Source organism: Nipponia nippon, unplaced genomic scaffold, assembly GCF_047370975.1.
Source record: "Nipponia nippon isolate SJK-2023a ecotype South Korea unplaced genomic scaffold, ASM4737097v1 scaffold_2, whole genome shotgun sequence".
Lineage (NCBI taxonomy): Eukaryota > Metazoa > Chordata > Aves > Pelecaniformes > Threskiornithidae > Nipponia > Nipponia nippon.
The window spans coordinates 35095118-35122631 of NW_028262336.1; the positions used below are offsets into that span (position 1 = coordinate 35095118).

The 27514-nt window shown below is 41.4% G+C and overlaps 2 protein-coding genes across 13 annotated transcripts in view; one reads left to right on the forward strand and one right to left on the reverse strand.

The window, feature by feature from the left end:
- The window catches only part of PKNOX1 (PBX/knotted 1 homeobox 1), a 44765-nt gene extending 30062 nt beyond the window's left edge, over positions 1 to 14703 (forward strand). For 10 of the 12 annotated variants that reach the window (XM_087756076.1, XM_087756071.1, XM_087756072.1 and 7 more), the window contains 7 exons: positions 1855 to 2025; positions 3511 to 3610; positions 4679 to 4776; positions 7199 to 7327; positions 8361 to 8437; positions 10083 to 10255; positions 11237 to 14703. In XM_087756076.1, the coding sequence (XP_087612202.1) occupies positions 1855 to 2025; positions 3511 to 3610; positions 4679 to 4776; positions 7199 to 7327; positions 8361 to 8437; positions 10083 to 10255; positions 11237 to 11448 (960 nt within the window). In that variant the 3' untranslated portion in view covers positions 11449 to 14703. Of the gene's footprint in view, positions 1 to 1854; positions 2026 to 3510; positions 3611 to 4678; positions 4777 to 7198; positions 7328 to 8360; positions 8438 to 9286; positions 9313 to 10082; positions 10256 to 11236 lie in introns of all 12 variants that reach the window. The other 2 variants (XM_087756081.1, XM_087756080.1) reach the window with 2 other exon arrangements.
- Positions 14704 to 23911: 9208 nt separating this feature from the next.
- LOC148055737 (fibulin-2-like) lies at positions 23912 to 27331 on the reverse strand. The gene is made up of 3 exons (XM_087758645.1): positions 27277 to 27331; positions 26292 to 26410; positions 23912 to 25310 (listed from the first exon to the last, which is right to left on the reverse strand). The coding sequence occupies exon 3, from the start codon at positions 25304 to 25306 to the stop codon at positions 24800 to 24802; it is 507 nt and encodes a 168-aa protein (XP_087614771.1). The 5' UTR covers positions 25307 to 25310; positions 26292 to 26410; positions 27277 to 27331; the 3' UTR covers positions 23912 to 24799.
- Between the last annotated feature and the right edge of the window lie 183 nt (positions 27332 to 27514).

The following is a 27514-nucleotide window of genomic DNA, read 5'->3' on the forward strand; positions in this document are numbered from 1 at the left end:
GACTGCTGTTTTATATACCTCAGCGCTGGGCCATTGCACTTATTATTTCAAAGGCTTTTGGTGTCATAGGTCATAAGAGTTACCGGATTTTAATTTGGAGCAACTGCCTCAAGTCTACAGCTCAGATTTTTCTGCAGCTGTGCTTCTAAAGATATATGTGTTTTTTTGGTTGTTTTTTTTTTTTTTTTTTTACCCCTGAGAAGGGATAATATTTCCTTTTTTGTTACCATTTCATTTTTTTTTCCCTCTTCTTTATTTTAACATACAATTTTCTACACTGGGTGAGTGTCATACAACTGGAATACCTTCTACTGAAAAAACAGGGAAAAGATCTGTCACAATGAAAGCTGAAGTTGTCACAGTGGAGAGGGGAGTACACACAGGAGTTTGCCTGCCTTGATCTCCTTCAGGTGCTTTGAACAAAGGCAACTTCAGCTCCCAGTTGGCTGCTTTAGTTAGAAGTAATAAGTGGATTAGTTAGTAAGCTATCATTTCTGGTCATTGGATTCAGTGCTCTGGCCAGGTAAATGACACTTTATATAGAACAAATTTTTCCAAATAATGCTAAAATCAAGCTCTGCACTACGTTTCAAAACTATAATCTATTCAGCTTCATAAAACTGAAGGATATTTTTCTTGGAGATGTGGCATAGCAGGTAAACGTTGGGGATGGCATGCTGTATAAAAAATAAAGTAAGCAATTACTTTGCCAATGTGTTACGTACATATTTGAATGTCCTGGATTTCCTACTGCTTCATGAAAATCTAGACTACCTGGATTTGGTTTTAGCTTTTGATCTTCTGCCATGACTCTTACAATCACCTAAGCTATTTTTATGCAGTATGTAATACCATTAGCTATCCAAGCTTACGAGTCTTTTTCTTGCAGTAAGCATAATAAGTATTCCCATCATGTACCTATCTCCTGTACTTTTTGTTGAAACATGGGTTTGTTATTGGGTTTAGTGCTTCGTATTTAATGGTTTATATTTCAGAAACATTCTTCTCACCTGAAAATTCTTACAAGATTTTACCCCAGAGTTGTTAATCTTTGACATACAATTGCAGAGGAATTTCAAAGCTCTAGGACTGACGAACTGTTTCATTGCTTTAAGCTTTGTTGAACAATGTGACAAACTTTGGGACCTCTTTACTCTAATTTTATAGAAAAATAAAAGCTATTTTGTTTTTGTTATAGGCGAGATGGCAGGCCGCTTCCTGTACCTTTCACCCTCCCCTGCAATCTGTGTGACACATTTATGCTAAGTCACAGAAGGGTGTTCTCCATGTATCTCAAATTCATCTGTACACTTTGGTGTTCTTGGGTCAGGGTGTAATGTGGAACTGAACCTGCTACTTCTGATATGTAGCTCAAGATGACTATTGCTTGCCAAGGTTGTTCCAGCCACGCTTTCCAAATAATATGTGTGAATGAGATTACTTTCCTTCACTTTCGGTCTTCTGTGGTGTACAACCCAGATTTGTATGATGGGGATAAAAGATAACATGGATATGCAGGCTCATTCTATGCTCCATGTACACATTAACTATGCTCTGTCTTCCTAATGCGTCACATGTGACAGAGACAAAGATTACCGTGTTTTGTTTCCTCTGTATGCTGGTTTACTTATGCAGTGGAAAGATACAGGTTTTGTATGTAAACGTGTTCCTTTCACATTTCAGGAGCATAATGGTCAGAGCTAGAGAACTCTAGTCAGCATTTAGCAATTAGTAATTCTGCTTTAATTGGATCGTCTTTGTTACTGGAAAGTAGTGTTTGCTTAAATCTCACATTAAATATTTTTTAAATTAACAGTTACTTTGTTTCTGAGTTTTTTCAAATTCTCTCCCTAGATGGTAAAAGCAATCCAAGTTCTACGTATCCATCTGCTTGAGCTAGAAAAGGTTAATGAACTCTGCAAGGATTTCTGTAGTCGTTACATTGCCTGCCTGAAGACAAAAATGAACAGTGAAACTCTATTAAGTGGAGAGCCCGGAAGTCCTTATTCACCTGTGCAATCTCAGGTATGTTTGAAATACAGTTAAGTGTATTTTTGCTTAGACTTCCCTAGGAAGTTATAACTAAGCTTCTGTTGCTATTGGTTTGCAAACAGAGTTCCTGCAGTTTCTTTCACTTTCTCAAAATCGGTTATTTAGAGTAGAAAGAGTTGTTTTGTTTTGTTTCGTTTTGTTTTTGTGCACACCTGTGTGCCACTGCCTGATGGACAAATTTGTTGAAATGTGCCAGAACACAGAGTCACTTTTTTTGTCTGTCTTCCTTTTATTATTTTCCCTCAGTTCAGCAAATGGAGATACTCAGAATAGCTTGGATTTGCTATTTTGTTGGAAGGAGGGTAGGAAACAATAAACAAAGGAGAAGGAAAATAATTTCCTTGTTAAGAAGGTCTCCTTAGTCTAGTCTGCTTCATTAAAATATTGAAATGGCTGATACTTTTTATGCACAATCTGTATTCTGGAACAAATAGAGAATATCTGATGGATTATAGTTGCAATATTTGAGATGTGTGTCATTGCATGTCACCTGGGGTGACTGTGTAGTTATGAACACTGCCCATTTCTATACATGTGAACCTCAGTTTATAATTGTTGACATTACCTAAATGCAATAGCCAATTGCATTTTTTTTTTTTTGTAATAAATTGACAGCAGTTAATTAACAACAGTTAATATGTTATGGTTGATGCTTCTGCTGTTAGATGCTGGAAAGAGAGCCCTGCCATCCGAGTACCTACTAGATACCTAGTCTTAGGGGATGGTCCTTCTCTGACTTACTAATGTGTCTGATGGTATGTGTTCTGAAAAGCCTCAATGACTTCTAAACTTCGCTGTCTGGACTCCTTACTTAAGTTTTGGTGTCTGGAAGTGTGGAAAGTAGAGTCTAAAATCAGACAAAAACAACTTTTAAAAGACGTTTTTTCTATGTCTGTTACAGTCTTCTGTAGAGACAGGAGAGACTGAATTTTGCATTTGGTAATAACAGAGATGATTCATACATATTAAGGAATGTGTAAGAGTTTGCATGGTCAGGGTTGAGTAAGAACTATCCTGAGCAGAATAAAACATACTGGACATCTTGAATACTTAATACATTATTTTGAAATTGAAGGAATTAAGGTAATAACTAAAATTCTAAAGCTTTGATGCTTGTAATAACAGCATCAAGGGTTCATTTCATCTGTCTTTTTTTCCCTTGTGCCTTTGGAAACTGTTTCTCTTAGTATTTACGTAGAATCATTTCTCTCCTAAAATTTCTCAAGATAGTTTTATGTCTTTTCTAACAGTTGCTTTCATGAGGGTTTTCAAAGGTAATGGTTGGTGATAATGAGAAAGTTAATGTAGGTAATGATGAACCTCTAATGAAGTTTCTTTCTCTTTGAAGTTAATCCTGTGATTAAACTCCAAATGTTTTTTTTAGAGCCAAAATTACACAAGCATGCTTTATCGCCTTAAAAAAAAAAATGCAAGCAACTAATTGTTTTATTTTTCTAGCAAATTCCAAGTGCCATTGCAGGCACACTCAGTCCCCAAGGGATTATGGTGCCAGCATCAGCATTGCAGCAGGGAAATGTAACTATGGCAACAGTAGCAGGTATGACACAGTAAAGAAAAACTGGCACCTTGCTCTTCATTTTGGTTTCTTTTACAGTTTTTACAAAAAATACATAAATAGTTTTAAAAATGTGTTTTTACTCTAATACCTGAAAAGTTGTTATAATACAGTTGAGTGCCTTACTGGTTTCTGAATGTTCACCTAATTTATACATGTACCAAGTACGCATATGTGAGCGGAGGTTACGTACATATAATATTAAGAGATCTTCCTGTGCAATGCTACTTTTGTTAAAAGACATTTCAGAGACTAGGGTGTTTTACTCCCCGCCCCCCCCCCCCCCAAAAAAAAAAAAAAAAAAAAAAAGAATTCTGTTTAACAAAAACATGCGTGACCTAAAATATCACACTTGCTAGCTGTCTCATGCTCTGTGGAGTTTGGAACCACACCTACAAGTCTGTGAAATCCTTGGTGTCCAAGTCGTTCTGCTATTGTATGGAGATGACATTTGAACTGAAATGTTTTATCTTGCTTCTAAGCAAGGTTTTAAAGCAAACGGACAGAAAAAAAACCCTTGACTACAAATGCAACAAAGCAATGCAGTCTGATCCTACAGCACGTACTTCCAGAGAGGTTATCCTGAGACACAATATGTGCTTTGTGGCTTTGGTGCCCAGGGCCCTCTGCATTCACCAAGATTCTGTCACCTAAGTTGACCTGAACATCTAGGTATCACCCAGCTGACTGCCCTAACCAGTCGACACACATAGGTGTGGTTTTGGTGTTGTGACCCTTGTTGGCTGAAGAGTTAGCTCAGTTAAAACGATTAACTATTTTATAGCCTGATAGTCATGGCATTTTCTGTTGCAAATAGATTTAGAATGCCTAAAATACAGGGAAACAATCAAATTTCATACTGATTTTTGTGGGTGGAAAAAATTTTAGTGTAGCAAAGAGCACATCTTGCATGCTTACTAGAAACGAATAGTTGATATATTATCAAAACTGCTGTGTTGTCTGCAGTGCTGATGTGTTTGTGTGTTTAAAGAGAATAGTATTTGAAGGGCTTTTACTTACCTATAATCTTTGTTGCTGTTTTGTTTTAAGGGGGGACAGTGTATCAGCCAGTCACTGTGGTCACTCCACAAGGTCAAGTGGTGACACAGGCACTGTCACCTGGGACTATTCGTATCCAGAACTCTCAGGTTTGTTTTATGGGCTTCACAGAATAGTATTCTGGGTTCAAATAAATCTCACTGGTTTTAGGAGTTTTGGTTTAAATTTGACACGCTGTCAGAATGAGCCCTGTGCACACACACATAGTCACTAATGTAAAATTAATGCAAGCACTGCTATAGGAGTTACAAGTTGTATAACGTGGCATAAGGTCCCAGGCAGGTCTCCCTTGCCACGATACATCTTCATAGTTCCTACCTGTTAAGTATCTTTTTCTTACTGATGGCAGAAAAGTATAGGTACATGGATTTATTAAAAAAAAAAAAAAAAAACCAAAAAAAAAAAACACAAAAAAAACCAAAACACAAACACCCCCAAACCCAACAAACAAACAAACAAAAAACCCCCCCATCAAACCAAACCAAAAAACCCTCTGAATTAAATAGGCACTTTTTCAATGATTAAAACTTTTCTAATTGTTGAACTAGGTTTATGGCTGGATAGATTTACTGTATTGCATTATGGTGCCACACTGCTGTTGTCAGAAATTTGACTTTTTATCATGATGGCAACCACTAGTACTGTGAAACTGTATGTATTTCAGAATTTATGTATGTTGAGAAGCATTTTGCCATAAAACCTTCAAAATACTCCATTGAGACTATGGGAGATCCTCACACTGGGCTCATTATATCATACCCTAAAAGATAAGGGCCAGCACTCTTTTTTTGGGGAGGCTTTTAAGAGTCGGATCTGGACAGCTCAAAGAAACAACTAAGGAAAAGGAAATATGAAAACTAGATCATCTTCAGTTATGGAAAACCTTGCTAGCTTTCTCTTGGAGCAAGAAGTGGTAAATCAAATCTTCCAGGAATCTGGAGTCAATTAAAAATGTGAATGAGGAGCTACCATCTCCACAGCATAAAATCTGTTAGTAATCACTACTCACTGTGTTCTCTTCTTCCTTCTTCTGACCTTCCAACCAAAAAAGTATGCTTAGAGTATTCTTACCTTCTTTTTATTGGCAGTAGCATGTGTGTACTTGCCCATATTCTTCCCTAGAATGCATGCAGTTCTGTCCTCAGATACCTTTTTGAAAGCAATGTGTAAAATTACTCTCCTAGACTGAAGTGTTTTTGAAGAAAAATGCTTTTATACCTCTGATTAAAAAAAACCCAACAAAATAAACAAAAAAAGGGCTTGACCTTCTATATATGTATCTGTGGCTACTCTTGATGTTAGTAATCTCCAAACCCACCTATACATAGGTTTGGACCTGTATTCCTTGTTACCCATAGGAAATCCTTCTTCAAATTCTTTTTTAGTGTTTCAGAATGCTGTGGAGGTAGGGGAAAAATACTGGAGGAGAGCTATCGAAAGTTCAGAATAAAGCCTCCATATACAAGCAGATTATTTAGAATGTAAAACATTATTTTGGAAATAAAAGTATGCTCCAAATATACATTTGTTGTAATTTGGTAGCTTAAACCTTGTTTAAAACTTGTTTCATACAGGACATAGACATAATGACCGGCTTGACAAAATTGTTCCATATTGTCTGAAAAACCTGATTTAGAATGATTTCAGTTATAATTGTCTGAAATAGAACCTCATATGCAATTTATATGCTGTTTCTTCTTAGCTCTGCATAAGCATTTAAGAACATATTCCCTAATGTTCAGATAACCAATGTGCAAATGATTTGATGTGTCCATAGGAAGTGAAAAAGAAAGCAAAAGTGAGAAATAAATATGAACCTTTAGGAAAATAGTAAGAGTGTTGTAAAATGAATTAAGAGTTCTACTGTATATACTTTCTTGCTCTTTGAGAATTTAGATGAATTTATTTAGCAGGACCTTTAGCATTTTTGTTTGCAACTCTAGCATAATAATTCATTTTACTTTAAGTCCTTTTTTTAAGTCTTAAATCAGTACTATTTTACAGCTTCCATAGTTGTTTATGTTTGCACACAGTGAGTATATTCAGCATTGTGTTTTTCAATTGTTCTTCACATGTGCAAATGACTACACAGGGAGACAAGGCAATCGGGTCCCTAGGGCAGTATAGATTAGTACAGTGGATCATTAACCTGACATGTACCACATAGGTGGATTTTATTCTAAATTATAGTAAATAAGCATTTGACTGTTGTCACAGGATCACTTACACAGCCTGATAACAGCTGTAATTCTTACAATAGAATTTACATGAAATGTGAAAACTATAGAAATCCAATACAGCATTTTCCTTGGATAAAGACATTTTGGAATGCTATTGTAGGAAAGCTGCTATTGTAAGTCTTCCCTAACAAATAAAGTAGCTTTTTATAATCAGCATGCCTCAAGCCTAATTTCTTTTCATTCCTTCTATAAACGAGTTATTCATACATTGATACAGAATACTGCTATTACTATGTTAACTGCCTTATTTCTTCTAAAATTATGTGTGCAGCTTCAGTTGCAATTAAACCAAGATCTAGGCATCTTGCATCAAGATGATGGCTCATCAAAAAATAAAAGAGGAGTTCTTCCCAAGCACGCTACAAATGTGATGAGATCTTGGCTTTTTCAGCACATAGGGGTAAGGACTGGACATGATCAGGAGTCACAGGTTTTTATGTAACTCTTTCATGTGGTCTCTTACGATTTTGCTTCCTAAAGAAGGTGAATTTATTCTGTTGTCATTTGTGTAATCTCAGTTCAGTTTTCCCTGAAGTCATTTGGAGTAGTTCCACAGTCTAATGTCAGTTGATTTTATTATTATTTTAATAAGGATGTTACATTTGTACCTCATGATCTCAATAAACATTGTTAAAAGGGATCTTTCTTCATTTCATTGTGTGGAGAACTTAGTGCTCTCTACACCCTGTTTCATGGCACAAGGAAAAGTAGTTCCATCTGTGTTTTGTGGGTTTTTTTTCGTAGAGGAGGATTTTGAATTTCCTGGCTTTATCTCCTTTCCAACAGTCCTTCTGATGTGTACCAAATGTGGTAACACTTGGGCTTGTGCTTCCTACTTGTACTTTCAATAGAATGTTTTTCCTTTGCATAAATACTTACCCTGAAAGGAAAAATGGGTCTCAAGTTATATCACAATGTTTAGTTGATCGATATTTTATCTTTTACAACTATTTTACAACAGACAAATGATACAGGGAAACTGCATGTACACTTCTTACGTTATGTACACTCTCTTCATCTGTTTAGTTCAGAGTAGCTTTATGTAACTAGAAAATGCTTGTCAGTACTCTCATATGACATTGCCTTTAGACAGCATAACTAATCAGATCTTATCACATGCTGTGTTGCCCAGGGATCACGCTGTTTAATAAAGACTGTCAGCCATGAGAAGCTTTTTCTTCTGAATTACACATCAGCGGTTTAATGGTATCATATACATTTTCACAGATAAAATCATTTTTGTGTAGTAAAGCACTCTTTGTTAAATGATTTTTATCTATAAAAGTTTGTGAGGTTTCTGAAGTCTGGTTTTTAACGAGTCAGATGGTCTTAATCTAGCAGCTTTAATCAGTTGTAATAAAGGAGTCCTTATTTTTGATGAGGAGATGAAACAAGCTTATGCCTTTCTTGTTTGCTTTTTTTGTCCTATTTAGCATCCATATCCAACAGAGGATGAGAAGAAACAGATTGCAGCACAAACAAATCTGACACTACTCCAGGTTAACAATTGGTAAGAGCAAAAACTCTTACTTAAATATCTGTCATTGTCTCCACACGCTTACAACATAGAGAAATTGTTCAGATGTCCAAGTTATACTCTTGAGTTGAACTTAGTGTTCTACATATGTTACAAAATATGTATAAAAAATACAAGAATTATGCACTGATACACAATCATATTATTTTTTAGTAAGGTATAATAATACTTGTGCCATTTAAATTATGTAAGGACTCCAGAAAACTTCGCAACATTAAGGAATTACATTCTGTTCTATTGCTGAAAGAGATGGAAGTACTCTCATGTCTCTTCTGCAAGTAAAGCAATTGAAATTTAAAGGCGTTTAGTGACCTGAAGCTCTGAAAAGTGTTCTCTGGTAATCCTGGTTGCAAATGTTTGAAGTTACTGTCAACAGACATTCATTCTGCTCTTGTCTCAAAGGATGCTGTCCTCTCAGCAGTGATGTCTGAATGGAGGGTGTCAGCTTCAGCTACCCTAGTTCATGGTTCAACATGTTTTAGCATGTCATATCTTCACTAGAGGTTTAAGATAATACACCTGCCCCTGCAGAAGAGAGGTGCGAGGGTGCTGACATGCATCCTATTCTGCTTGTGGGATTGGTTCCTAAAATTATTGCAGCTAAGTCCAACAGGGATCTTCCTCAGATTTCAAAGATGATGCTGGCTGCATTGCTGCGGAGGGGTCCAGTGGGGAAATACTCAAGATAGTGGCAGTACACCGGTTCCAAAAGTGGAACAGTGTAACTCTGCCTGTGTGACACAGTAGTAATGGAGCTCTGTGGTACTGGGAACCAACTAATGTCTCTGCAAAGCACTGCATTACACCATGCGAACCTGCCAGCTGCACCCTGCTTCCTTCCATTGCAGGTAAAGATGGGTCCTGGATGTGTTTTGTCAGATTTAGCAGGGGATGCTATCCTCAGTCAGCTGTGGCTGGCAAGGAGTTGCGGCTCCTTGCCACAGCTAGCTATGTTGAAATTGATTCAGTTAACTGCTGGTAGCCAAGTGAGATGTGGTTTAAGTATTTTCTTGTTCACTAGCAGAAAAGGGAAGGGCAGCAATTAGCATGCTAAAGTAAACAAGTGAAAATCAGGGAATGAAAAAGAATTGTGAAAGATTGGAAAAATGTGTTTGCTATTGTCTCCTGGATCAGGATCCAGACCTTGGAAAGCAAGGGAGCCTGGAAAATAAGTAATGTGGGAGCTTAAGGAAGTAAATGAAACCAGACCAAACAAACTAGGTTAGGCAGGGGCTAGATTTTAGGTGAACCCTAATGAGAGGAGTATCAGCTTTCTGAGCTGTGCTGTCAGCAAGTTTTCTGGTGCTTAGTTTTTAATAAGATCTTGAAATGTACATCTGTCATGCTGTCTGGAGAATTTCCCCATCTGAGGCGGGGGAAAAAAGTGCTGCTAGCAGCAAAATGATAGAAGTACTTTCTTAGCTAGTTTGCCAAAATCAAAGGATGCCAGTATTCTAGGAGCAGTTTTACACGTTAAAAAGAATGTCAAGCCAAGCTGGTAGGGAGATTTTATATTCCTAATTTTCTGTTTTCACGCTGCATACTTTGTGAATCTGAGAGAGAGAGAGAATTTACAGCCAACTGCTCATAAGTACTTCTTGTCTTTGCTTGTGTTCAGGTTTATCAATGCTAGAAGGCGAATTCTTCAGCCGATGCTGGATTCCAGTTGTTCTGAAACTCCAAAAACAAAGAAGAAAACAGCTCAGAACCGACCGGTTCAGAGGTTCTGGCCTGACTCCATTGCCTCAGGAGTTGCTCAGCAGCAATCTAACGAGCTCACAATGTCAGATGGTAAGGAGAACTGGCTAAACCACAGATAATAAGGTTAATTCCTCTGTAACAGGGAAGTGAAGGGTTTAATGCCTTTGGAGGGAGGGGAACTTTCTGATATTTCAGTATAAATGTGTGTTTAATCTGGAAAAACATAACAGAAATGTGTCAATCTTTCCCTCCTTAAAGTTTTTCTGTGTTTTGGGGGTTATTCTATTGGAATTTATGTTGAGAGACTGTTGCTTTTGTTTCAGAAGTTATGAAACAACAGAACAAAGATTAGATGTGCAACTAAGTTCCCTCAGTATGTGTATGCATGTCAGTCGCATTCGGGTTGATTAGCAGTGTTGGACTGCAGTTTTAGTTTCATGACTCTCCATCCTCTTCACATTCCTTTCACTGTTGCTAGGGGGACTGAGCATCTGCAATTCTATATGCCTCATGTGTTTCAAGTTGAGCATTGAGAAGCAGAGAAGTGTAATAGAGCCTCCAAAGACTTTGACTGAAGTAACTTCCTTAGCATCAGATCAAACAAATGGAGTCAATTTAAGAAAGATAAATAACTGCCTTAATCTCAGGACCATCCTTTCTGACCTGCCACCTGCTGCTTTATTCCTTTCCAGTTGGTAGCAACTTTTCCCTCAACCTCTGCTGGATCTGACAACAGCTTTATCTATTTAAGTCACCTTGAATCTCTATGTAAACACCCCAATTTTTTTTGCAATTAATTAGGCTGGAATACTGCAGAAATGGTCTTGTGATGACTTGGTTGGAGAGTTGCTGTAATGGGTGTCCATAACACAGCTAAGTTTAAGACTTCTGGCCAACTTAATTCTGGCATTTCCTGATATTTAAGTGTTTGACAACTTAGCTTTTATTTTAATTTAGTTCCTTAGGTTTTCTTCCTGTTGATTAGAAACAAACTCTGTTATATGTAAATAGGTATTACTTAAAATTAGAAACCAAGAAAGATGCTAAAGTACTACAATTGTGCTTCTGCAGGCGCTGTCGTAACAATTACAGCTCCAGTCAACATGAATGTAGACAGTCTCCAGTCTTTGTCATCTGATGGTGCTACTTTGGCTGTTCAGCAAGTTATGATGGCAGGGCAAAGTGAGGATGAGTCTGTAGACAGCGGTGAAGATGATGGAGGAGACCTCTCAACAACAAATATCAGTGGGCTGGTCTTGGATAACAGCGATTCTCTGCAGTAGGAAGCAAGAGAGTGTGACAAAATGTTTAGGAAAAAGAATGGACTGACTGACTGTTTTTATAGTTTGCACAGCAAACATTTTACACAAGTTTTATTTCTAATATGTTTTATATGTAGATATAGAAGGGTGCACTTTTTTGTATTTCATAGTGAGCTTAAAGAGTGTTTTTGCAGGTGCAGCAACTTCTTTCAAATGTGTTTTTTCATTTCTTTTCCTTTTATTTCAGAAAATTATATCCAGTAATATAAAGAACCACATTAGCACCCCTTTGTTCTATGAATTGGAAGTGCTGCAATTTCTAAAGAATTACGCAGTTTCAATGAGTGCTGTTATTTAACACAGCTCTTGATGGGCAGGTGATGTAAATTTAAAGCATGTGACACTAGTGTGTGGAACTTGACCATTAAGTTAGATGCATATATTTGAAAGATGCTTCTGCACCTTAAAAACTGCTAGTCTGAGGTGGACAGCAACACACATAAAAAGAAAATGTTGATGTGTGATTCAGTAGCGAATGTATGGCAATTTAAATAAGTTTAGTTTCTCTCATAGTCCGTGAGCCTGTTTATCATTTGCTATAAAAACTCCTATTTTTACCTTGTCGGGGTTATTGGATAAAAAATATTTTTATAAATTCACTAGGAATTGGGATGATGACTGTATTAAGCAAGAGGGGGGGAAAAAAAAAAAAAAAAAGAATTTCCAGAGGGGAAAAATAAATGTTTAGTATTCCTATTTGGAAGGTCTGAAAACTGACCAAATTTAATAAACAAGCCTATGCTAGCATTCTATGATTCTCAGCTATCCCACAGTGATATACTATATTTGATAATAGTATAAGAAGGGCCCACTGTTTGATGGGATTTTGATATTGTCAAACATTGATTTATATTATGTGTAAACTAATAGTCAAATTACATTAACTCTGTATCTAGACTTGTATCTGAAGGTATTTGCTAAATGAGTGTTCAGGTAAGTAAATTCAAATACCCACAACTTTTCCAGTTATTAGAGAAATTTAACAGTTTATAGTTTGTACAACTGAATCTGAAAAATGAAAAGTTGCCTATTATACAGTCATGAATTCTGCTATCACTCTGCTATTTTATTGCATTTGAAATATTTTCCCCTAATACAAAAAGAAATATAACTTATGGATTTATATAAAATTTCTTCAAATCTGAAGGTTACTACCAGAATATACAGCAGGCTTTATTAGAGTAGAAAATCCTTGTGTGTCATTTAAAAACGAAGAGCTAGTTATGAAAATGCCCCCTTTTTTTTTTTTTTGTGGTAACAGTTCATTTCTTTTTTTCCCCTAAGTTTGGAGTCTGTGTCTGTCTATCCATGAACACTTACTTTTGGAACTTTGTATTTCCCGTTGTTAAGTACAAATAACAGACTCCAAAAGTCTCATGGTAAGATCAACGTCCTCTTTTCCCCCTGTCCATTTGTCACAACGTTGGGTTAGATCAAAGCCAGAACTTCCTTCTGATTTAGACCAAATCTAGTTGCATTTCTAACGCGACAGGGAGAAAGATGTTAACTTTTAGAATCTTTAGACATTGTATTTGAACAAAGCCCTTTGACAGATGCAAATATTTAATTGAATACTCAATTTCTGCTTCACAAAACACTCAGGCATGTGCTTAGGTCATATTGATTTCAGTAGGATTAACACATGTACTTTTTGACATGCTGAAATGGTTGGAAGCGGGTCTTTAAAGATTGTCTTCCAAGGCAATTATAAGTTGGTATGAAGAAAAATTTCAGAAAGAAATGTCAGTAGCATTGGCATACATACACAGAGAATAATACTAGTTTTCAATGACTAGTAGCTGTTTTGAAGAATGGGCGTTGGGTTTTACTCAACGCAAGTGATGTTTCTGCTATGATCTTTTGCTTATTCCTGTCTGAGGATCTTGCTTCTTAGTTCAAATGCTGTAATGATCTACTCTAGCTGGAGTCGTAATTTCTAAAGAATTTGTTTTCTTCTAACTTCTCTGCTTTGCCACTAATGCGCCATGTTTGTTAAAGAACACAGTAAATGAATAATGGAAGATTTAATTAGGAGAGCTTTGACACAGTATAACTGTCTCAAAGGCTATTGTCAAATCCAGTTTGACCCCAAAACATATAAATAAGACCGATATTGTACAAATTCATGCTCCTTTGGAAACATTCAACCTACTGCTCTGACAAAGGATAACTGAGATGACTAAAACTGAGAAACAGATTCAGTATTTTTCTTACGTTTTGATTTCACTCCATAAGTGCTTCATCACCCCCACAGTTTCCATTATATAGTAGATTATATTTGTTGCTTTGTTTGAGGTTTTTATTCAGATACCCTTGTTCATATTTAACAGTGTGTTAGAGGCAGATGAATAGTCTACTTCTCAGTGTGTACAGGCCTATGGACAAATACGTGCTTTTCCAAATCAACCTATGCTGGAGGAACAGGCCATTTCTCCTCATCTCCTTTCCCTCCCTGACCAGTTGTTGCTGCCTCAGATCTCCCAGCAGAGCTTTCCCCAGCCTGCTTGGAGGTAGTCTAGGAAGCAGCTCAGCCAGCAGGTCTGTTGGGGTAGCAAGTAGCCAGCAGTGAAGGGAAGGGTAAACCAAAATGGGCAAAAACCTTCTGTGGTTTGGAGTTAATGTGGCAATGGGCATTGGCCCACACTTCAAAACTGTGAAAACTGAGATCTTAAAAAGAGAGAGGGTATTAAAACACTTAATATCTATACAGCTGGCTGGAAGAGGGTTCAGGAATATGTAGTTTATGTGCCACTTGGAACTCACTTGGAAACAACCAGGCATCAGGGTTTGCAAACTTCTGAAAGTTTATTTTTCAGAAAGAAACTATTATCTGGTTAGCTTTTTTATTCCCCCCACCTTACGTGCAGCCAAAGTTTTATTCTTCTGAAACATCTGTGACCTTGTTTTCAGCTAGTTTATCAATACCTGGAAAGTGAAGTTTACAGAATTTACTGTGGAAGAGAGAATATGGAATAGTTTTACTGTCAAATTAGAAACATAAAAACATAGGGATGTGAATTCTTAAAACTGAAAAGTCTTTACCGATGTAAGCAAAGGTATTGCTTAACATATGGAACTCAAACCTTGTCAGTGAGAATTCTGTAGTAGGTGTGAATTGCACAGAAGTGCTTTTTCTTCTCACAATTTAAAAAAAAAAAAAAAGTAGTGTCCTTCCTTTTTTGCTGTGTAAGAAGGATTGTTGGTTTAAGCAAAACATCACTATTCAGGGAAGGTACACGTTTACATTAGTTAAAAACTCTTTATAGGGGACCTGACTTTAAACACATCTATAATTCTTCTTCCCCACCCCCAATTAAAGTCACGTTCATATGCAATAGAACTAATTTGTTTTTAAAATCAATGTAATTCTTCTGCAATTATGATTATTGAACCTTTTAAATTTTTTTCAATGTAATCTAGATATCAGTAACCCAAAACAGGGTTCTCGGTCCAGTTTTTCCAAGATTTCTGTAACAGGCAATGCAATTTCCTGTTGTTCTTTAACTTTAGAAACATTGCGTTTTAGTAAATCAATTCCAAATTGATCAGGATATATTTTTAAATGACTGTTCCAAAGAAATAATCATGTTGGAAAACATCGACAGGCATGGCTCTGGCTCTGCAGAGAGTTTCCTAGACCTGGAGATTGGGTCAAAGTGGAGTCCTGCTGACTTCAGGGAGACTCCGTGAGGCGGCACGTTGGGCTGCGTTTACCTTGTTCTGGTCCCTGATCACTGTCAGGAACCTTTTGGAGACCCCTCCAACTTTATCTTGCCTGCATACCTAGGTCTTCTTCCAGTGGAAACCAGGGTATGGACAAAGGGCTTAGAAGTGCAGGGATTCGTGTTGACCTGGTGTCCACCACGTACCATTTTGATGTTCAAAATATGGCCAGAAGGCAAACCTACGTTGAGGAATTAAGAGTTCCCAGTTCCTGTGCTTTAAAAGTCGCTTCAGGTTTATGGACATTCTAGTGGAGTAGGGCCACAAAGACTTAAATAGATATATTATTCATGCATTATTTCTTTAATCACATGGAGAAAGAATTAGAAGGCAGTTCAGTTTCCCGACTTTATGAACCTGACAGCCCAAAGGATGAAACAAAGCCTTTCCAAGGGATGATAGCTTCATAAAACCATTAGACTTGTAGCACTTAAACAAACAAAAACTCAAAACACCCTGGTATTTTGAAAAATTGGAACACATGCATTTAATTGTAATTAAAGTTGATTTAAGATTTATTTTCTGAAGCTGAGTTGTCTTGGGAGAAAAAATGAATAAGTATTTGTCTATGCAAGACATAAATGTGAAAAATGTGTGAATTACCCATTTTTAGGTACTGTATTGTTATTGTCTTTCTCACTTCTGTTACTTTGATTAGTCTTTTAAACCTTTCAGCCTTCTATTCAGCTTAGTTTTTAGAGTTGAATAGGCAAAATGTAGTTTTGAAATCCTGTTGGAAATGTAACTGATCTTCGTTCCCTCATGAAAATCTCGCATGTTAAACAATTAAGTGAAATGTTTTGGTTTCCTTAATAATAAATTCACACTCTCACCACCTCCTAAAAACAGAGCATATCCATGAAAATGCAGGTTTAATTCTAGCGTGCAAATGATCAAGTCGTCAGCCTTGTGCTGAATACACTTTGCTCTTTACTGCTCAGTGTAGCTGAAGAGTAAAGCAGGTTGGTTTTGCCAAACTCAAACGCCGTGTGGATTCCTTTCCCCCTCCCTCCCTTGCTAACCTCCTTCAAATAGGTTTTGGGTTGTTTAATTTTTAAGTCCTAAAGTAACGTGATCATCCAGTGTAAAGTGTAGTGAAATGGGCACTAATGTGCTTTTAAGTGATTGCCCAAATCATGCTATTTGTTCATTCTTGTCACCTGGAAATATAAAAATCTATTCCTTTTTTGTGACTTAGTTCTTTAGGACCTGCTGAGTGATCACAGCTGGTTTTGCCAGAGAAAAGCAAAGTGCGAGAAAGCGGTGAAATGCCTTGCCGACGTTGTAGACTACTATAAAGATACTGACCTCATGTTAATAGAATCCAGAGTCTTCAGGTCGTGACAGAAGTCGCCCATAAATCTTTCCATGGGTTAGCAACATTTGGCCTACACAATCGACAATCTTTTAAAGTGTGAAGCCTGTAACTTTTTTTTTTTTCCCTTGGTTGTTAAGGGATTTTGAAGCAACTGATCTATCAAGGGATAAAATTTAAAAATGGAATATACTTCATGGATGATTTATTTTTACACTACTGTTCTCTGTGAACTGAAAAAGCACATTTTTAAAGCAAAGCATTTTCACTACTTTAACAGTATTGTTTGGCTGAAAGACAAATACGTTTTCAAGACATCTTGAGCATACTTTCAAACTAGTTAACCAGTTCTTGGCCAGGGACAATCCTCGGCCTTTTTATTTGTTTGGGTTTTCTTGTTTATGCAAATGAAGAAAAATGTTTACTAGTTCTTACCAGTATGGGGATTTTTATTACGCTTTTGTAATGCAGGAGCAGCTTCGATGAAAGAAAGAATTAGCAGGTAAATAGTCCATAATGTGTGTGACTTTAGGGGTTTTTTTTTTGTTGTTGTTTCAAAATTGTCAATTAAAATGGCATGGACATCAAACTTTCACCAATGGTTCCAAGCATATATGGGAGCGACATATTTGAAAAGACTTCCCCCTGTGCATGTCCCATGTGCTAACTTGTTGAGCCAGAGAGACTGTAATGCATTTGTAAAATTACCACGTTCTACTAGATCAGAAATCTTCAAGAAATGAGCAGCCTTTTTATTACAAGATAGCGATTCCTCTCTAACAAGGAACTCAAACTCATTTCACCCAGTGTGTATGAGTCTTACTCCGCAAAGACGAAGGCAGACGTGGGTGCTCTGAAGATCAGATGTACTTCTGCTTAGCACCGAAGCATTATTTATTCCTGCTTTTGCTTCCCCAGCACCTGGCGTGGTGATGTCCATGTGTGATCCCCAAGCGGCGCAGCCCGGCGCCCGGTGCACCTGGCCGAGGGGGTCCTGCGCCTGACTGCGCTGGCTAGAGCTGGTACGGCCTCGCGAGGCCGAGCCAAACTTTTACAGCTGTTTAATTACACCAGAACATGGCCCCAAGGATTTTGAATCATACTTTGTTTTTAAAGGGTTAAGCTGTGATTAACTGAGCAGCGTGTGTTCTAGACGCAGGAGTATTTGATCATTTCTTCGTCTGACATTAAAAGAGTGAGAATAACTCCTGGTGGTGTCGTTGGAAATAGTTTTAACTCCACTGCTGCCAGGGAGCAATTTTTTTCCTTAAACTGAAGAGAATAAAAAAACAACCAACCAACAAACAAAAAACTGTAAAGCAGATTATTTCGCCTAAATTATGTCCAGTATGGTGTATTCCTAGTCTGTTGGTTCCAGGTTCCCCTGAAAGATGAATCCCCTTCTTCAAGAAGGCCATTACAGGAGTTAGAAGCGTGGTCATAAGCAACTGATGGACCTGTTTGCTTTTGTGGAGCACCTGTTTACAAAACAGGAATCCTTCAATGTGCAATTTAGGGCTGTTTCTAAACACCCCTCTCTGTGGAAAACCAGAGCAATATCCTCAATGCTAAAACAAGGGAAAACAAACTCCATGTGCAGTGTAAACCAAGGGTTCTGCAAAAAGTAACAGATCGGGCTGGAACACATACTAGGTACTGCGCTATTTATTCACATCCATGTTTAAATTCATGCAAGTTCAGTGTGTGCAGGATTAAGCCTGTGGTGTACTTAAAATGCAATTACAAAGCACTGTTTAGATACCTCACTAAAATCTGAAAGCAATGTGACCGTCGTAGGTCAGGTTTGGTTTGTCTTCCTCATGCAACTAAGATGTAGTCTAGAGTTTATGAAGTAATCTGGGAAAATCTCTTATGGATATTTATCATCCCTGTTGGTCTTCGGGCTTTTCTGTCACTACTAGCACAAGTTGGAAGATCAGGCCCTTGGACCTACTCCTGACCATTATTCCTAGCACACTTTTTGGTAAGTTGACCACTGAATCCTAACTAGAAACTCATGCATATACTAAATGTGAATGTGGTAATAAAATTGAATTTAGAGACATTTTTGTTAAGATCCAAGCATTTTTAAACTTAGGTTTTTAATAGTTGTGAAAAATACGCAGATCATAGTTAAGAAACTCGTGATTGACTCGTATGCTGGTTTTCCTGGGGCCCCCCCACCCCCAACCTTTCGCTATGAGCTACAAACCGCAGAGACTCTCCTTCACATCTAAACGTTCATCAAATTATGTTTACTGTGCGTTTCTGTGTAGCTCAGTTTATAACGTTTGGTCTTTTAAGATTTAGGCTGCTCACTTTCAGCAGAGGTGAGCACACAGAAAAGACAAGGGGACTGAATTGTATGTGTGATTACAGAAGCAAAGTAATTACTGCACAGGTACTGACTTGCCTAAGGTACTTAGGAGTATATATGGCTCCAAATTAAGGCCAGGAAGGGGAGAGAGAATATTTCTGTTACTGGTGTCTCGCAATATTTTTATATTGGAACAAGAGGGTGGTTGGTTTGTTTTTTGATACGCAAAAGGATTATTTTGCACAGCTGATTCTGATTAACCTTCTTAACTCAGTACTATAGCTGGATTGAGACCTGAAAGCTCTTGAAACTTTTAAGAAGCATCATCAAATGAAACTCAGAGATTTTGAGGAACTGGGTTGGCAATAGATAGTACCTGTGCTGCCTTTTCGGACGCTGGGGGAAATGCTACTCCTTGTAAGGACTCACTTGTAAACACAGTGACACTTTAAGCAGCTACAGAAATAATAATTTTCCTCCAAGATTCTCCATTCTGCTTTTAAACAACTGTTTTTGTATTCCTGTTGTTTTGGTTTGGTTTTTTTTATCACCCTTTCCTTTCTTCAAAAGCTGGCAACAATTAATCCTTGATTACATGCCCTAGACTTTTTCTGTGTCTCTTGAGCTTTTCAACTGTGAATAGTGTTGAATAATGACTCTGCAAATCACTCCAAGATTCAAAGCCAGCTTTGCTGGAAAAAGCCCAACAACCTTACAGAACGGAGTTGTGAATGCTACTATGAATGCAGTATTGGAATGGTAACTAAAAATAAGCTGTCCTTAGCGTAGATGCACAACGTTAAAGCTAAATCACTTTAGGCCTAAAACAATTTGTACATTATTTTCCCAAATGAATGTGTGTCATTTTTGTCACATACATGCTTTTTTTATAATGTTTGTGTTTGCTCCAGTAAAAGGTCGTAGGCATAGAAATGCGTATTTTAAAACTCTGCATCGCAAAATATGCACATCTTGGGGAAACATGCAAAAACCCTCCCTAATAAATCATACAAATCCTTAATTTAAAGAAATGACACTTCATAAATGGTCAGAAAAATCCGTTTCTGTTTTAAATTTCAGAAGCAAAATATCTCCTGCATCGAGTGTGCATAGATTTGAGTTTGCCCTGAAACCCCTGGCCAGTAACTCCCTCCTCTTGTGCAGCCCTTGCTTGCTGCTCTGTAATTTTCACTGAGAGAACCCAAGCGTCGGCTCCTCTGCTCTTCCCAGAAGACATCTGTTTTAAATGCCAAACCCACATTCTTGGTCCCACGTGGAAGAAGGAACGGCTGTTATTTGTAACGCAGAGAACATCTAACAACGGGGACTTCGTTCATTGCCACGCAATATTCTTTGCAGTTTTTTCTAAAATACCTCCATCATGTTTCACTGTGATACTGAACCAAAGGCGTACGGGAAAAAGTCGCATTGAAAAAATCTGCTTCAGCTCAATGTCCTGGTGTAGGTCAACTTTCACTTTATAATACTTTTCTTTTTCCGTTGACCCAACCGCATTTGTGTGTGCGAGTTCAGTTCTCATCCGTGTGCCGTTTGCTGGTTAGCGTGTGGCATCATTGCCACGGCAGCAGGCATGTCAGGGCAACTGTATACGCCTAAAATTTCATATAAGGAACGCATTCAAAAGATAGTGTCAAATTTTACCTCTCTCCCTGCCCCCAGATTTTAAAGAAAAAGTATTTCTAGGGTGATATGGTCAGTCCATTACCAAGACAGAGCGGGTATGGTTTAGTTAAATTAGGGGATCCTCTAGGAAACCTCTCTCACATCGTTCTCATCCTGATCAGAAAGCACGAGCGCAGAACCTGCCACAGGATCAGGATTTCTGATAATTTAAGAGTGTGATAATTTAGACAAAATCACAGATGGCCATCCCCCTAAAGCCGGGCTTTACAGATGCAGGCTGGGGGAGCGGAGCAGCAGGGATGCTAAAGCTGTTTGGTGAACCGCCCAGAAGGAATTCACTTCTGGCAGGCTTTTGGGAAAGGAGAAGGACTTGGGCAAACACTTAAACTCCTGGGCACTGGGTAGAGTTGTGCCGAAAGGACACCTCCTAAGGGGCTTTCGCTCATGAATATTCTATGCTAATATTTTACAGCCTCATGAGGCAGGAACTGAGAGGGCATGTTAAAAGGACTAATGCCCCAAACATGGTTCTATTTAAATCAATGATTAAATCAATAATACAATGAAGAAAGGCCCTGTCAGTTCCACAAATAACTAAGCAGCAGTAATGATCTTTTACAAAGTTATGGGACACTGATGAACATGAACAACCCCCCCCAGACTTGATTGCTCTGTAGGTAAAATGAGTTCTTTTTAGGAGTTGCAAATTTCAGCTTCTGACTCAGTTTTCAGGGCTAGTTTAGGGATGCACAAGAGTTTGTATACTGCTTTGCACTTAAGAAACATGTGCGGCTCCTCACTTGGAAACACGTGCCTGGCTGTGATGCAAGTGATTTACAGTGATGTGCTGTGATTTACAGTGACCATGCAAATGGGTAGCCACAAAACTATGCCGATGTCCAGACCATGGGGAAAATCTGACCTGGAAAAATATAAATAACAATACCAGCAATATTGTGTCCAAACTGTAGACAAGCACACCGGTTTGGAGAGTCCAGGGCAACACCCGTTCAAATAAAGCATGCTAAAACCCAAGAAGTTAAACTTAAGTGAATAAATTCTCACAACTGAACGGTGCGTCGTCTTTGAACAGGTTTTTTTTTTTCTCCCTGTGCTGGTGCTGTTCATGAAAAAAGTAACAATGGAGCTCCTTATTTCAATGTGATGAAATGTAGACAGAGATCCTGCCAGACATCCAGGCAGAGGCTGGAGATGCAAGCTATCCTCAAATTGGAGATGGTGGCAGAGCAAAGAAACTGTTCACCACCTCCAACCAGCAGCTTGCAAAGGAGCTGGCAGGGACTTTTTGCACAGATGTTTGAAGAATAACTCCTCATTGTTCCTACGCTGACCCTGTATAAAGAGCATTCACACAAACCCAGTATTATTCAGGGACTGCCGTCTGTCGGTCATTCCCTCCTGTTCGAAGGTTATCAGTCACGCAAGGGGGAGAAGCGGTGGGACAGATAAGATGCGTGACAAAGAATAAACAGCCTCAGCCGACCACCACCCTCCCCAGGCGACAAGGAGTCTGCCCAAATCACCGGTGACTCCCTCCGAACAACCACTACGCTTGCAAAACCGATCACTGCACTTGCAAACCCATTCTGATTTCCTTAAATGCTCAGCAGATGCAAAAGAGAGCTGACCCCATGGAATAAAATGCTCACACCTTGCAAGCACATACAGGATGTGAATTTATTCAGCTATTTGGAAATACCTGGACAGCATGTAATTAAAACCTATAATGGGAGGAATTTCTTGTGCTGCTGGCTTCAACAGCAGCACGGGATGCTCAGATGTCAAGTATGGTTGGTGCAGGTGCTGTTTTCCCCCACCCCACAACAGATGAGATGGGAGCTGCTTTCTCCCTGCTTCGTTCACGCTGGTGTCTGATCTGTAAGGTGACAGTGAGCTTTAACCTTATTAAAAACTAAGAAATTTTTTTCAACCAAATGGAGAAGAGCGGAGGGGGAAGGGACGCTGGGTAAAACCCCTTTCCCCGTGACAGAAACACGTCCTCTGGGAACAGGGCAGGGACGTGCATGAGGCCAGGGGCCCAGCTTGTGCGGGAGCTGGGGAGCCCTGGCATCTGGCTGGACCCGGGGCACACGGAGGCATGGGCACCCTCGCTGCTCGGGCAGGGCCATTTCTGACCCCCTCCCCACAGCTCAGCTGCAATAATACCCGTGGTGGAAGAGCTGAGTGTTCGCTATCGCAGGCTTGATGCCAGTTTACATCCGGAGTTGCCGTCTACCTTCTCTAATAACACCCACCTCAGGAAAGCAGGGGAAAGTAAGAGGTGTTGTTTCCTAACCTTGTTACTTGTCGCAAGTGACGAGCTTCTCGGCTCTGAACTGCAAAGCAAGCGCTGCAGAAATTGCTGACTGCCCAAAGACGACTCAACTCGGTGCCTCCTGTGGTTTTCCACGCTGAGCGGGAGCGCGCGGTGGCTTTTGCGAGGCCACGTCACATCTCGGTTTGCAGCGAGCGCTCTTCCTCGCCCAGACCAGCCCTCAGGTTTACTGCAGTTTTCTCCAAATCAGACAGGCAGGAGGCGAAACTGCTGAGCACGTCGGCTCTGTGGGGTGGGTGATGGCCAGAAGGGTCGTCCCAACGGGACTGGGAGCTGGCCAGGTGTGGGCTGGGAACCTGAGGGGGATGTTTTCCCTATTAAAGGCGTCCTTCTCCTCTCCCGCTCCCTTGCTTCCTCATCCCTGCAGCAGCTGGTGCAGGACTGGGGCAAGGAGGTATCCCGGCTGCCCTGGCTCCACACAGAACACGTCCCCTCATGTCCCCAGCATGTCTCCTTCATGTGCTCTCAAACTGCCCAGTGCAAGGCCCCAAACCAGCATGGCCCTGTTAGTCCCCGAGAGCCCTCCAGCCTCGGGAAAAGTCTGGGTTGGGGGGTCCCAGCCCGCTCCCACCCCACCCTGCAGCTACCAGCCGAGGGCCATCGGTGGGGTGGCTGTGTGGAGGGGGACAACACGGCCACTCGGATGCCCTTATTCCCCAGGCCCAGCTTTGAGGTGCAGCAGTTTTTCAGATGTGCTGAGCTCTCACGCCGCTGGCCGAGGCTCACCAGAGCCCAGGGCAGAGTCAGCCTCTGACAGTGCCAATTGACAGGGGCCTTGTTTCATCCCGAAAAGCAAATTCACCTGCTTCCTCCAACTTTTTTGGATTCACCTGAATCTCATGTGCTCACTGGTTTTTTGCAGTCAGACAGAGCAGTAAAGAGGGATATGAAAAGCCAGGGGGCACTTTTAAGGTTTCCAGGTATACCCAGGGCCAAGGTGGCGGGGGAGAGGCTTGCCTGGCCCAAGTAACACCAGCTAATGCATGAGGAAAGTGTATGTGTGCTCATCAGTACAGTTTTCAAAAGTTTATTGGTAAAATTGATTTTATTCAACCTCTTGAAGGAACAAAATTAACACTTGTTAATGTAATGAAGCCGTGTTTTTTATTATACATATACACATATATATCTGTAGGTATATCTCTATATACGTCAAAGCATTCCAAAGATGCAGTTCTGCCATATCCTATGTCTGTCTCCAGCAGTGGTAAGGGGAGGGCACGAGTGAGGAGGACACAGTCACTGACACAAAATTTGGGGTATTCCTGCTGAAACAGGACACAGCAGGGACGGACAACGGGGTCAGCCCTGGGTAACTGCTTCATCGAGGTGGCCGTGAAGGATTGACCCTTGACTGCCAACATCCTTTACGTGGGTCTTCAGGGCTTTGCTCTGGAGGATGGACGCATGAGAGGGGTTTGCCTCCTCCTAAGAACACAGCCATGTGCCATCCCACCTACTCCCCCAACCTTAAGAAAAGCCTGGAGAGGGGGACGTCAGCCAATCTTCTGATTTTGGTCCCACCACTTTGAATTTGATGGAATTCCAGGAAGCAAAAACCTGGCTCCCAGGAGGAAGTTTACCCAGCAAGTTATAGAAACAGACTATATAAACATAAACACGTACAAAAGCCCAGTCCTCTTACAAATAAATAAATAACTGCATTGTTTCAGTTACACGCTAGCAGCAATCTAACCTCTCATAGCCCACCGCCACGGAACAAACCTTACAACAAAGCAAGCTCACCCGCTACAGACGCTTTGCTCTGGCGTATAAATGACATACAATGCGGCATCTCTCTAGCGCTCTGTGGCACAGCCGTATCCATCGCCAAGTCCTCTAGGACAGTTTGAAGCATTTAACACTTTTCAGCGAGGATGCCCCAAGGTGCAGAAAGCCTTCTGCTGCCAGAGAGGCTCTCCCGTCCTCCCGCCCTCGGGCGGCAGAGAGGACAGGTTCACTCCTTGCTCTCGCCGCCGCTGCACTGCAGCCGGCCCCCCTGGGGGGGGCAGGTGCAAATCTGGGTGCCCCGGGAGATGACTGTGCCGGCGGGCACCGCCATCTCCTCCTCGTCGTAGCAGACGCAGCGGGGGCAGCCGTCGGCCACGGGGCTGCCCACGGCCTGGCAGGTGGGGGGCAGGCGGGGGCACAGCGGGGTGCAGGTGATGTCCCCGCCGGGATGGCAGGTGCACAGCTTGCGGGCAAAGTCGATGTAGAAGGAGCGGCCGCTGGGGACGTGGCCGCTGGCGAAGCCTTGCATCTCGCAGTCGCTCTCCAGGTAGTGGGGGCAGACGCAGGGTGGGGGACAGGGAGGGCAGCAGTCCCTGGTGGTGGGAGTGGTCAGCCCCTCCACATCCCTCTCAGGGCACGGGGTGCAGGCGCTGGGGTCGCACACGGGTTTCGGGGCTGCATGGCAGAGCAGGAGGCAGGCGAGCGACAGGCAAAGGGCGCTGGTGAGAGCCATGCTTCTGGGGAAAGAAAGGGGGAGATAGGCGCAGGCGTCACGCTGGACAGGGGCACACCAAACCCACAAGGTCTCGACCCCCCGAGGTTTAAAGCAAGTAGGCAGCCACCTCGCCCCGACATGCCTGTTAGCTCTAGTTTTGGTCATCTGCGGCTTGCTGGGACCAGGGTGGTTTGCTCTAAAACAAAAAGTCTTATGCCTGAAAGCTCATCCTGGCTCAACCGAGGTGTCCTCCACCCACCAGGTGTTCAGATGGCTGCAATGTCGGCACTGGGTTAGCAAAGTCCACATTACAGCACACACTGAGCTTTGGCACGGTTGCCCTGGCCAGCAAATGGCACTTGTTCACTGATGCTAGTAATTTACGTTTTGGTTCCTGGGAGGCATTCGGGCATGGACACATGAAGGGCCCAAAGAAGCACTGTCTGCTTTGGTGGCTCATCCTGCGGCTACCACTGCCGTTGGGACCCTGCTTCTCCACGGACTAGGTCTGGGTGTCAGCTCCCAGCCCCTCACGCTGTGCCGCTCAGCGCCTGGCAGCAACGCCTGCCTTCTCCAGCCACCTCACTGCCCCATGGGAAGCCAAGGGGGTCCCCTCGTCCTTGTTTCAACTTGTGAAGCCTTTGCTTCGTAAGGAAGATGTTTCTGATGTCGGGCACTCCTGTGTGACTCTGCCCCTTGCCTTCTTCAGTTTTTTGGCCAGCCCATTTTCAAGCAGAGAGCCGTTCACGGGCATAAAATCCCCTCCCTGTGCTGGCTCCCTCCTCCTCCGCTTACCCCTCCTAGGATGCGCAGCACCGCCTGGCAGCTCGTGCTGGCTCCCTTTTTTGTTTTAAGGCTGAGGACCCGTTTGTCGGGCTGCCAGCTTTTCAAGACCCAGTTTTTCATAGAATCATAGAATCATTTAGGTTGGAAAAGACCTTTAAGATCATCAAGTCCAACCATTAACCTAGCAATGCCAAGTTTCCTTAAGTGCAGCCCGTACCTTTGGATCCCGTCCCCATGTTTGAGTGACCTTACGTCCTGCTGTATTAAAAATACTTGCTTCCCTCCTGCACTGGGTCCTTCCAGGTTGAGTGTCTTCTCCGGTTGCCCCAATGCCACCTTTGATTACAATTATATCATTACCTTCATGCTGTGCATTTGATAGCCCCGATTTCCTACTCTTGCAGACATGCAACTACTTGCAATTACTTCTTAATGTTTCTTTAAAGAAAAATAGTTCTAAATTGTGTAACTATAAAGAAAAAACTTGAAAGCATGAACTCCATCCATCTTCAATTTGAAAAAAGAAAGACTTTAAAGCTTTCCTGTTTTTAAAGCAAACTTTTGCCTGTTTAAGTTACTGGTAACTGCTTCATCCTTGCTGCAAGTTACTGTTCTGCCCCTTCATTTCATTCACACATTTTAATCTACCGGTTACTTTATCATTGTTCCCAGCGGACTGATCGCTGTGCCGAGCAGCACAGAGCCCAGACCCGCTCCTCGTGGAAAGGCTGCCGCTTGGCGAGGATCTCCCTTCCGCAGCCCCACACCGAGAGCTCCCTCCCGGCTGCTCCCGGCTTCAGCCACCCGGCTCCCGGCTCCTCTGGGCTTCACACACAGACAGAGAAAGCCACTGCCGTCAGATACCATTAAGTCAAAGGTTTTGCACACCTGAACCTCTGTCCAACCCCGGCTGTCCCATTCACCGCCAAAACGTCTGACCCCACCTAGCAATGAAATCGGGCTTCTTCAACAGAGCTGATTTCCAGCAAAACCACAGCATCGATTTTCTCATCAGGCAGCTGCAGCGGGAACAGCCTCCTGCTCAAGCCAGGCCAATTTTCCTGGTGAAAATGTTCATCTTCCCCCTTAGTTTTGGAAAACCAGGCTGCGGGCTGGCCGAGGGGCTCCCCTCCTGCCCTGCGCCAGGTCCCCGCGGGTCCCGGCGGTGGCAGTGCCGCGAGGCACCGCGCAACGCTGGTTACCTGCAGGGTGGCCGGCCAGGCGGGACGGGCGCTGGGGCACAGTGCGGGACCCTGAGCCGAGTCTCCAGTCTTTGCCCTGCAGCCTGCCCGGGCCCTCTATTTATGTGCTGCGGGTGGTGGCTCCATGATGAAACACTGGTGAGGGAGATGAGGGAGGCGGGGAAGCCTCCCTAACACAAAAGGTGGCTGGGCAGGGCCAGCAAGATGCTTATCTCGCTAGTGGTGTTGGTTGAGTCCG